The sequence below is a fragment of the Phyllobates terribilis genome, unplaced genomic scaffold (assembly GCF_046119375.1).
Source record: "Phyllobates terribilis strain yellow unplaced genomic scaffold, ASM4611937v1 Scaffold_3__8_contigs__length_932513732, whole genome shotgun sequence".
Taxonomy (NCBI): domain Eukaryota; kingdom Metazoa; phylum Chordata; class Amphibia; order Anura; family Dendrobatidae; genus Phyllobates; species Phyllobates terribilis.
In genome coordinates this window covers 686,414,770-686,426,990 of record NW_027362763.1, presented here as the reverse complement: position 1 = coordinate 686,426,990, position 12,221 = coordinate 686,414,770, and the positions used below count along the sequence as shown (strand labels likewise).

Genomic DNA, 12,221 nt, shown 5'->3' with positions numbered 1-12,221 from the left:
GTGTGATGCTCTATTCTTTCTGTTCTAAATTGTCGGGTACAGATGCTGAATTGCCGGCCGGCTTTTTTAAAGAGACGGTGCATGAAAACACTAATATTTTTTTTAATAAATCCTTTACACTAAATGACAAGTGCAGTAACCAACACTGTCACTGTGCTTCTTATATGTGTGACTGACATGTTTATATCTATCTAATCTATGTGTGATGCTCTATTCCTTCTTGTCTAAATTGTCGGGTACCGGTGTATGCCGCTGCTGAATTTGCCGGCCGGCTTTTTTAAAGAGAGTGTCTTCTGAGCAGTTTGTCAGCTTTTGGACACCTTTGCAGGTGTTTTCTATGTGTTTCTATGTGTTTTTGTTTGCCTGCCATTGGTTTTAACGGTGTTCGACGGTGTTCTAAGGTGTTCAACGAACAGTTCGACGAACAGTTCCTCGAACATCCCGGTGTTCGACGAACCGAACCGAACCCGAACACTACGGGGGTGGCTCAACACTATCTGACACATGTAATACTATATTTTATCTCTAGTGGTCATTGCTATGGAAATATATAGGCAGCCACATCTTCCCTCGGGAAAAATCAGCCTGACCAGCCACATGAAAGTGATTGCTGCCACCATCAGCATCTCTAAAAGTTACAGTCTGTTATGAGTTTGAAAAATATATATATATTTGAGCCCAGTTCTTTTGTTGGAAGCCACCATACAAATTTTAACATTCTTGACTATTTCTGAGGAATCAGTACAATCCTACTCCTCTCTCATGCAGCAGATAATACATTTTGTTTCTCTACATTTTCCATTTATCTGCATATTACAGGTTAATTCATCAGATAACATTCCTCTGGGTAAAAAGTTCTTCATGAACACCGAGTCCGCGGCCAGCTTTACCAAATTTCATGCCTATCGCGAGGCATCAGGACGATTTCAGCTTCCTTCAGGGGATTATGTCATTGTGCCAGTGACTCATAAAGCATCTCAAGAAGCTGATTTTTACCTTCGAGTCTTTACCGAAAAACCAACCGGAGCACGGTGAGTACTGTATTCAGAAAAGATTTCTATAACATGGGAATGACTCCTCTATAGCTTGGCTGTAAGTGTGAGGCTCCTGGGACAGTCCCACTGTACATGTCTGTACAGAACCAGTAGCAACACCATGAATCATTGTCAGTGTCAACCGTGCTGAACAGATACGTGAGATTATATCAGAGGTTTATTGTCAGGCACAAATACTTCTACACATGCACAAATCAGCAGGTAAAAAAAAATTTTTTTTTTAGCCAAGGTTCAACAGAAAATGGCTGAAGACAATGAAAACTACACAAGAAAAAGGTTTAGACACAGGAAGATGGGAGGAGCTGACTACATCAACTCCTGACTACAAAGGGGCGGGTCTGACTTCAGGGAGACTGATGTGACAAGCGTAACAGCCATGTAATAGTGAATATGAATCTTAAGTCTTGGGTCGTGTAAACTCCGTTCATTCAACATTCACTTATGACAAATTACACGCTATTATTGAAATTTAAAAAAGGGCTTCGACATCCAATATGTAAAGGTGACGATGTCATAGTAAACCAAACATCAAAGTGTCAGCCAAAATTTGATAGTGTTGTATCTATTCTTTAGACCACGGCCCCACTATCAGTATTTGGTCAGTATTTTTTCTCAGGAGTGGGAGCTAAAACCAGGTGAGGAACAATCAGAGGAAAGGTATAATAGAAACAAGTCACCAATTCTGCATTTATCACCCACTCCTGGTTTTGGCTCCCACTCCTGAGAAAAAATGCTGACCGAATACTGACCAAATACTGATAGTGGGGCTGTGGCCTAACAGAGAAATTGGAATGATTTTAGTTGTTACAACAGGAAATAGCGACAATATTATTTGTCATCTTTGAATTCTCTTTTCAGGAAGTAAATTTATCAAATGTTTTATTGTCAACTTCTGCTTTACTTGCTGTTGTCACTGTTAAAAAAAAATACTGACCGGATACTGACCAAATTCTGATAGTGGAGCCGTGGCCTAAGGATGATTCTCACCATCTTCTCTTACTTTTCCTTTGTTCTAGGGAATCAGGGGGCAGCATGCAGACAGACGTATTTCAGGTAATATGGTTATTTCTTTCTGGTGTGGGCTTAATGCATCAAACTGTATTAGGCCACGGCCCCACTATCAGTATTTGGTCAGTATTTGGTCAGTATTTTTTTTCAGGAGTGGGTGATAAATGCAGAATTGGTGACTTGTATCTATTATACCTTTCGTCTGATTGCTCCTCACCTGGTTTTGGCTCCCACTCCTGAGAAAAAATACTGACCGAATACTGATGGTGGTGCCGGTGCCTTAGAGAAAGAACTGCAGAAGATGCTGCACATTCTTATCATCTTTTAATTAATTTTCAGCCTGAAATTACTGCAGAGACGGATTCGGAGTTTGACGTTGTGAAAGATGAGGTATCTCTCTATGTATCTATGTACATCACTGTACAAACGTTTTAGGCAAGTGTGAAAAAAAATGCTGCTAAGTAAGAATGCTTTAAAAAAAAAATAGAAGTGATCATAGTTTATTTTTATCAATTACCAAAATGCAAAGTGGATGAACAAAAGAGAAATCTAAATCCCGTAAATATTTGGTTGCCGCTCCTTGTCTTCAAAACAGCAGCAGTTCTCCTAAGTAAACTTACACACAGTACTGGAAGGAAATCAGCAGGAAGCTTGTTCCAAACATCTAAGAGAACTAACCCCAGATATACTGTCGATGTATGCTTGTACCTACCTGCCTTTTTCTCATGTAATCCCAGCCAGACATGATGATAAGATCAGAGCTCTGTGTGGGGCCATATCATGATGTGTCTGTCATCTGCGTCACTAAGTCTCCTTAGCCTAACACTGTATCTATGGTCCTCAATATTGCCCATTTCTGGTGTCATCAATGCTGAGAAGTACAGGAAGTTACTTATCCATCATGCAATACCATCATGGAGGCGTCTGAATGGCTTAAAATTAATTCTGCAGCAGAACAACGCCCCCGAACATCCAGCCAATGTCATTAAGAATGATCATCAATGAAAAGAAGAACGGGGAGTCCTGGAAGTGATCATCCGGCCCCACAGAGCCCTGATCTCATCATCATCCAGTCTGTCTGGGATCACATGAAGAGATTAAAGATTTGCACAAGCTTTATACATAGAAGATCTGTGGCTAGTTCTCCAAGATGTTGAGTTCCTTCCAATATTGTGTGCAAGTGTGTCAAAAAGAAGTGATGAAGGTGATAGGCGGTCACCAAATATTGATGTGATTCAGATTTCTCTTTTATTCATTCACTTTGCATTTTGTTGAATGATAAAAAATAAACTATTAACACTTCTATTTTTTAAGCATTCTTACTTATCAGCATTTTTTTTCACATTTGCCTAAAACCTTTGCACAGTACTCTGTCTCTCATATCTGCCTATCTGTCCGTCTATCCATCGTTATCATATACTAAATCAATGTGTTCTACAGTTACAGCAAGGGGAATTCAATGAGAATGAAGTTAAGGACATGCTGAATAAGATGTTAACAAAATGTAAGTTGAGTAATTTCAGAAGCTTTTCGAAAGTAGGAGGCAAATACTTTTATTACAATAAAATACATCAAATAATACTGTTTTCTGTATTCACATAACTGTTCTATTGTGGTTATGCAGAGATAGAAAAGCTTCTACAAAACCCTGTAGAATTGCAAAATTGCTGCAATTATTTCTGCATTTTTTTCCCCTGGTCTATTGAACTCCTCTCACCTAATTTATGACCACCTGAAAGTTTAGTTGAACTTTGTGATAAAAAAAAAGAAAGAAAGTAGATAACTGAAAATCTGTCACTGAGCTCATTCTCGTAATTCATTCAGCAGCTAGAAATAGACACCAATTGAAAAAAAAAGAGTTTTAGACAAAAATACATACATTGAATTAAAAAATTCTCCCAAAGGGGTCCATATTCTTTAATTGGCAGAGCTGCTGATTGCACATATGAAACTTATGTCAATCACTGCCATCTTTTCGCACAAAGGTTGAGCAAGATTAAATATAAAGTCACTGTTAGGGTCCACTGATGCTGGAAAAAATTGGATCACTGTGTCATGTTTTTCTTTTGGCATTGTACAGGGTGGGCCATTTATATGGATACACCTAAATTAAATGGGAATGGTGGTGATATCAACTTCCTGTTTGTGGCACATTAGTATATGGGAGGGGGAAAACTTTTCCAGATAGGTGGTGACCATTTTGAAGTCGGCCATTTTGGATCCAACTTTATTTTTTTTCAATGGGAAGTTGGTCATGTGACACAAACTTATTGAGAATTTCATTAGAAAAACAATGATGTGCTTGGTTTTAACGTAACTTTATTCTTTCATGAGTTTTTTACAAGTTTATGACCACTTATAAAATGTGTTCAAAGTGTTGCCCATTGTGTTGGATTGTCAATGCAACCCTCTTCTCCCACCCTTGACACACTGATAGCAACACCACAGAAGAAATGCTAGCACAGGCTTCCAGTATCCGTTGTTTCAGATGCTGAATTTGCCTAATTTGCCCAACCTGATTTTGAAATAAAACGAGACTGTTGGCAACTATGTAGTTAACAGATAAGGTTGGTTGCTAAATGCTAAAGCCAAAAAGCAAAAAGTGTTCAAATAAAATCATTTATATATAAATTGTTGAACAGTGATATCACATGTCTCTGTGTGCAGATCCTGAGCTCAAGTCAGAGGAACTCACTATAAAACCCGTCCGAGATCTAATCAAACTCATGGATGTATCCTTCTCACAAACTGAGCACTAGTTTTCATTTATTTCTATCACCCTATGTGATGGCTGGAAAGTTATTGTATGCCTGATGAAATGTTGGGTCAAAGCACGAAGATTATTCTTTTCAGAGTGCAAAGAAACTTTATGGTTACAATCCCTGAAGAGATATACGACCTGGTGGTTACTCTCAGGAGGGTACAGTCTATAGAATACTAAAACAAAACAGTTGCATTGATGAGTGTTCTTGGTGTAAATCTGCTGATCAGGCATGACTCAGAGGTGGCTGATGGCTCTAGCATAAACCACAGCATACCTGTCATGCTCCTGGATTAGATTACTTGAGCTTGTGTTCTGTGCTCAGCTTCTCTTTCTGCCGAACGACAGGAGACACACCTTTTCTCGGGGTGTTTGAGTTCTGCTATTCTTGCTGCAGTCTCTCTAGCTTTACACAGCTGTTATCATCCTCCACCTATCACCTTTTGGGTGCAGCTTTATATTGCCCCCCTGTGGGACTTTCCTGCTGGTGATAGACTCATTTGGATGTTCTGACATTCTATTGATGTTTGAAACCAGTCTATCAGCTTCCAGCTAAGAATTTTCACTTTGCTGTTTCTTAGCTATACTTTGCACCTATCTTCTGTTTATCATTTGGAAGTAGGCAGTGTATTTGTTAACAGCACTTGCTTTATTCTTTGTTTGGTATTTCATTATTTACTTTACTCACTCTGGCATCTTTCCTTTATTCAGCACACTTCTCCTCTTGTAGTTAATTCACACTTTGCTCTGCCCTCCAGTTCTTTAGCAGGAATGTGAAGCAACTCGATGGTTGTTTAGCCAGGTTAGGTCTAGCTCTGCACCCGCAGGCACCATTAGGGACTGCGGAGTAAGGATATCTAGTCTGTGCAGGGTCAGTTGCAGTTTTTTAGTGTATAACCTATTTTCCCAAGTGAGTTGCTACATGGGCATAACATTAACCCACCAAGGTATTAGTTTGTGTGCTGCACCAGCCATTTGTTTATGGCACTTGGGTGCCTCCAGGAGTGCATACAGCTCCTTGAGCTTGTCTTTTAATAACCTACCCAGCAATGTACTTATTTTACAGAATCAAACACTACTGACAGGACCCTTTTTAATACTAAAAAATACTCTTAATCTTAATGCCTTAAAATTAATTATATTTTTCATTGGAAAAACCTTATCTGCAGAGTATTCAGGTGGACAACACCAAGACCCTAAACACAGATGAATTCAAGAAGACCTGGCTGAAGCTGGATCACTACTGGGTAATGATTTCTGTTCCTTTCTATAGATGATGAAAGTTATTTTCAGAAAGGGCAATACCTAATGAATATGATTCTCTCTACTTTTTACTTTTAGCATGTTTTCCAGTCTGCTGACGCTGATAATAGCAGAAGTCTTTGTGATGTTGAATTCCGAAATGCGATAATACAAGCAGGTAGCCAAATCGGCAAAAAAAAAAATTGTTGTTGAATTGATCACTATACGAACAAAGAGTTTAATATGTTTCCATTTTCAAGATGAATATACACCGATTTAAAAAAATCCCCTGAGGCATAACTTGAAGCTTTCGAGCTACTTGAGCTCCTAGATACTGCTCTGGAAGAGAAAAAAATAAAATCGCCATTCATGAAAATTTTTTAAACCCTTGAGGAAAGTATCTAATTTGGTGTTTAGTGACAAACTGTTTACTTATCATAGATTTTATCTCTTTATTACAGAAGCCAAATCTTTGTATTTTTAATGAATGTAGCTGTTAGGGTTTTTTCTTGAATGGGTTGTAGTTTAAAATGGAATCATTAGGGATGAATATAATTTATTTTATGAATTTTATACATTGTTCTTAGGGAGTAAAGTGTAAAAAAAAGTTGTAATTTTGCCATTGTTTTTTGTATTTTTTTTAGCCATTAAATGTGCGGTTTATACAAAATGATCATTTTATTTTGTATTATCATTATGGGCATACCAGATTCATACTGCGTTGGTTATTATTATTTTTTACTTTTGCACAATAAAACACTTTGGGCTTGATTTATTATTTAATTTAAACCCTTTTTTGTATAGTTTTTGGTGTTTTTCACCTGTTTTTCTGTTAATTTGTACTTTTTAAAGTTTATTTTATGAGTCCTGTGTTTTTTTATGTTCGTCATCAAGGCAGAATTTAGTGAATAAAGATGCTTTTTTATTTTATGCTAAATTCATGACAAAAAGTAAAGTGACTTTAAGAGAATCTGTCAGCAAAAGATGACTGTTCAAATCCAGTACTGGCGCTCAGTGCACCCTTGGTGTGACTAAAAATTCAGTGCACCTCTCCACCTTCTTGTTTTCCATCTATCTCCACCCCCCGCCCCCATATTTTGATTGACAGTTCTGGCTTTACAGATAAGGGCAGAGATAGAGGGAAAACAAGTAGGCAGGAAGGTGCATTGAACTGTTTGGTTACACCATGGGTGCACCAAGCACCTGTACTGAGTTTGAACATTCATTTTGTGCTGACAAACTCCCATAAAAAAATACAAAATGATGAATCAGACTCTTAATTTATTTTAATAATTTTCTTTAAGGTTGCTGGATTTAAAAACTCATAGTGATTTTAGTTTTCATCGGTGGAGCAGTGTTAAGGTTAGCTGGTTTCCATTGTGCCATTGTGGAATACATATTTCTTTTTTATCACTTTTTTATTTTTTTTAAATAATGGATAGCAATGAAAAAATATATCATTTTTGGAATTAGTTTATTAGCTTACAGTCTTTGCCAAGCAGTAAAACAATTGATTATTTTACACTAGAAGTCATTACAGAAGTGATACAAATTTTGTACTTCATTTTTTTTTTTTCACTTCTTTTCCTAACAAGGGACTTGACTTGTGATCCTCTGATAGCACTACTTCTTTAATGAACCGTTTTATTTTGCGTAATGTAAGGCAATTTTTGACAGTCCTGAAGGCCACTGTTTAGCCACTTTTTGGTCACTGTTTGACTGTTATAGTCGCCCATCAGACCCTGTAATTGTACCATAAGTGCGCCAATGAGGTGACTGATGGAACCCCTTCTTCTGTCTAACTGCTTGGATGACGAGGTCAGCACTGACCGCAGAACCTAAGGAGTTGAACAGCTGGGGTTGGAGTTATCACCACTTCTGATCGCAGCAGTAGGGTGTCAGCTGTACAATACCAATTTTGAGCAAACCTTTGCCTAAGCTCTAATCCTCTTGGGGTACTTTTTACAGAACATTCCCCCCAAAAAGGGGAATGTATGTACACCTTGAAGATGTTGAATAGTGATCAAAATATAAAAGATGTCATTTACTTTACACTTAACAGTCCGCCATTATTATAACCACGTCTCAATAAAACTTAATTCAGAACTCTATGGCTAAAAGTGGTGCCTTGTGAATGGGCCACAGTCAGCGCTAGATTCACCTTTTAGCTCAGTAGTCCTATATCTGTAGGTGCTCCTAGAGGGAAGGACATCTGCTCAAGGAAAGATTAACATATGTATACATGGAATGGTATGGTCATATGAAAATGATGTACATGAATAAAGTAATTGCAGAACGATCCTGGAATAGGCAGAAAAGCCCCTATCGATTATCTGCTGAGCAGGAAGACAAAGCCGTGTTCTCATTGAAGAGGCTGCAACGCTTGCTCGAAATCTGAGGGTTCCTCAAATGGCTGATAAGCAGGGATCCTGAGAGTCAGACCCCACCAATCTGAAAACTGTTCTCACAACTAATGGCATTGTGGGTTATAATTAATCTAGCAATAGAGAATGTAGAACTGGTATAGAAAGGGAAAACTTGATGGACCTGTGTCTATTTGCAACCTATGTAATTGTCTGACTGTGCGTTACACCAGATTTTAGCCCTTTTTGTTGTACATATGACGCGCCCCTGGGCCTGTGTCGCGCTGCGTTGCGCACGCGGGAGCTTACCCGGAGCCGGATCTCTTGAGGGTTGTAGTCTCGTGGCGGTGACCCGGTCCGTGCCCAGGGAGTCAAACTGAGCGGCGATGTAACAGCGGTAGATGCAGGACGACTACGCCACCCGTTGAATGCAGCTATGGAGCTGCCGCTGCAGGACAGTCCGCTGAGGCCGGTGGATGGATGGTGCAGCGTAGATGGTATAACCCCCAACGGGAGGGGTATGGCCTCAGGGCAGCAGATGTGGATGATGGGGGTAGCAGGAACCACTCAGAGACGGTGCGGTGTAATTCAGAGTCTTTACTGGTAACAACGATAGACCCTCCCGGAGTACTTGCTAGTGAACGGGGCCTGGTCAGTCCTTGAGCAGATGGGATCTCCCCTGGCCAGGCGGAGTTGTAGGCCTCCCAAACTGACTGTACTCTTCTGGCTACCTTGCTAGAAGCGGATATAAGTAGCCCACGTCCCTGAGTGTACCGTGTGGTGCTCACCCGTATGGCCGGTGACTCGGGGCCTTCTAATGGCTTCCGCTCCACGATGGCGGTGCTGGTCCCACGCGTGTGACCGTGCCTTCGGGTTTCTGGGCCTGAGGACCTGAAATCCCCTGCCGGTCGGCTTCTGCTGCTGGGTAAGAGTTAGTCCCCACAGCCTCGGACGCCGGGTCCGGTAAGAAAGCTTCTCAGTCAGGGCGAGCTCTGCAGCTGCCAGCCCCTGACTCGTAGTAATATTGCTCCCACTGAGCTTCTGCTGTTTCTTCCTATGCTGCTTCTCTGTCTCTACTCTCCTTGACTGACTAACCCTGCCTCAGCCCAGGGTTTATACAGGGGAAGTTCTTCCCCTCCCAAGACTGGGCAGGAGGTGTGGCATGCACAGGATCCCTGACCAAAGGACCTCCCACCTGCTCTCAGACATAACATTACATTACTGTGGAAAACCAGACCCCTGGGGTGCCACATTCCCCCCTAGTGAAATTTAGTACTCCGGGACTAAACATATTTTTGTAACATAACAAAGTATAAACAATAACATTACAATAAGGAAACACATAAAACTGGTCACGGCGTGTCCGTAACCGGGTGCAGTCTTTGAAGAAAGCAAGGTGTCCATTTCACCAAAACAGGGAGACGTAACCAGGTAGGGGTCTGTCCTACCCCGAGTCCTTAACAGTCTCTAGTCCATCCTGGGTTACGCTCCAACTATGTACAAGGATTCCCGGTAAATCCACCAAGGATTCCTAAAAATAACTGGAAACACAAAATTATACACAAGCAACAATACACAGATAAACATAAATAAAACAATTTATACACTTCAAATCCTCCAGCGTGCGGGTAACTGGCCTCTAGTGGCCCTAGTGGACCTACGGAGCTGACTGTCTAGCCCTGAACTACAGGGTGTAGGAGCTGTCAAGGGTAAACTGGGCAGCTGTCTACCGGCTCTTTGTCTCACTAGGGGTACGGCAGGCTCACTATAAGCAGAGGGTTGATCCTCCTGTTCTGCTTGTGTGGAGTTTTCTGCCTCCTGGACCGGCTGTTCTTCCAGCTCTACCTGTTGCTCCGTAGGTGCTTGGGATGCTGGTTGGAGGAAGGTGAGTACGGGTACCACAACTGCACCATTGACTTGAGTCCAAGACCGAGGGAAGTCCCCGAGCACAGTACTAACCATATCTTCCCTTTCCTCTACGGGTCGATGGTCTTCTTGTTCCTCTTCAGGGTTCCTCAGTTGTTCGGGACACTTCTTCAGGTGGTCCCGGGATACAATGGCTGTGGTTTCCCCTCCGTCTTTACTGATGGTACAAACCTTCAGGTTCTCGTGGCTTGAGGGCAGTACGGTGTACGGGTCCTTCTCCCACTGGTCATCCAACTTGTGGAGCCGTCTCTTCCTCTTCAAGACCTGCTCTCCGGGTACCAGGGGAACAGCGGCAGCATACTGGTTGTAAGTTTTCTCTTGTCTTTCCCTAGCCTGACAGAGACTTCGCTCCACGCTCTCCTGTACTCTCCGGTACTGCTGCTGCCTCTCTGTGTCCCAGTCTGTTTCTGGTGAAGTGTCCTCGGGTGTCAGGACTCCCATTTCCAGGTCAACAGGTAACTTACCAGGTCTTGCCCTCATTAGGTAAGCCGGGGTACAGTTGGTGGAACCTACCGGGATGTGGTTGTATAGGTCCACCAGATCGGGCAACTTCTCAGGCCACAGACTGCGTTCTTCCAGGGGCAACGTTTTTAGAAGATCCATTACCACCTGGTTCATTTTCTCACAAAGTCCATTAGTTTGCGGATGGTAGGGTGTCGTCCTTATCTTCCGGCAGCCATACAGATTGCAGAATTCCTGGAAGACCTCCGCTTCAAAGGCAGGTCCCTGGTCCGTCAGCACTTGGTCCGGGTACCCGTGTGGACGGCAAAAGTGCTGCTGGAAGGCTCTAGCTGCTGTTTGAGCCGTTAAGTCCTTGACGGGGACGACAACCAGAAACCGGGAGTAATGATCCACGATGGTTAACGCGTAGACGTAGCCACTTCTGCTTGGGGTCAGTTTTACATGATCCAAGGCTACCAGTTCCAACGGTTGCCGGGTGACGATGGACTGCAGGGGAGTCTTCTGGCTGGCACGGTCCTTCCTTCTCAGGTTGCACGGGCCACAGTCTCTGCACCACTTCTCGATGGTTCCCCTCATGCCTACCCAGTGGAACCGCTCGCGCAGCAGGAACTCCAGCTTCTTCCACCCGAAGTGTCCAGCTCCGTCATGGTATGCCTCCATCACCATGGCTGCGTCTCTTCGTGGCACCACTACTTGCCAGAGTAATTCATGCGTCCGGGAGTTAACCATTCTGCGGCACAACTTCCCTTTGTAAAGGAACAGTCGACTCTTCTCTGCCCATAGTTGTTTGGCTTCCTCCGGAGCGTCTGGTTCAAGGCGAGCCTCCGGCCGAGTCAGCATCTCCTTCACCAGTGGGACGGCAGGGTCGCTGTCTTGCGTTTCCGCCCAGTTGTAGTGGGGTAAGGGGTTCAACGTAGCAGCCTGCTTACTCCTTACCCGGTGGGAATACTGGATAGTCCCATGACGGTGGAACGCAGGGAGTTCAACTTCTTCCAGTCCCTCCGGATCTTCTCCTCCGTCCGGCAGGTTGGGCATCCTGGACAGGGCGTCCGCGTTGGTATTGGAGCGTCCTGCCCGGTATTTGATTGTGAACTCGTAGTTGGACAGACGGGCCATCCACCTCTGCTCCAGGGCACCGAGTCTTGCCGTGTCCAGGTGTGTCAACGGGTTGTTATCCGTGTACACGGTGAACCGGGAAGAAGCGAGGTAATGCTTAAAGCGCTCGGTGACTGCCCATACTACGGCCAGGAACTCTAACTTAAATGAGCTGTAATTCTCGGGGTTCCTTTCGGTGGGTCGCAGTTTTCGGCTGGCGTAGGCGATTACTCGTTCCTTCCCCTGCTGGATCTGGGACAGTACGGCTCCTAGCCCGATGTTACTGGCGTCGGTGTAGAGGATAAAGGG

General features: G+C 42.9%; 1 protein-coding gene across 1 annotated transcript in view; it reads left to right on the top strand.

The window, feature by feature from the left end:
- The window catches only part of LOC141257386 (calpain-2 catalytic subunit-like), a 280,695-nt gene that overhangs the window by 185,990 nt on the left and 82,484 nt on the right, over positions 1-12,221 (top strand). Inside the window, exons 11-17 of the mRNA XM_073671879.1 lie at positions 820-1,031; positions 2,072-2,108; positions 2,403-2,453; positions 3,504-3,567; positions 4,731-4,795; positions 6,003-6,071; positions 6,166-6,244. Coding sequence (XP_073527980.1) covers positions 820-1,031; positions 2,072-2,108; positions 2,403-2,453; positions 3,504-3,567; positions 4,731-4,795; positions 6,003-6,071; positions 6,166-6,244 — 577 coding nt within the window. The remainder of the gene's footprint in view (positions 1-819; positions 1,032-2,071; positions 2,109-2,402; positions 2,454-3,503; positions 3,568-4,730; positions 4,796-6,002; positions 6,072-6,165; positions 6,245-12,221) is intronic.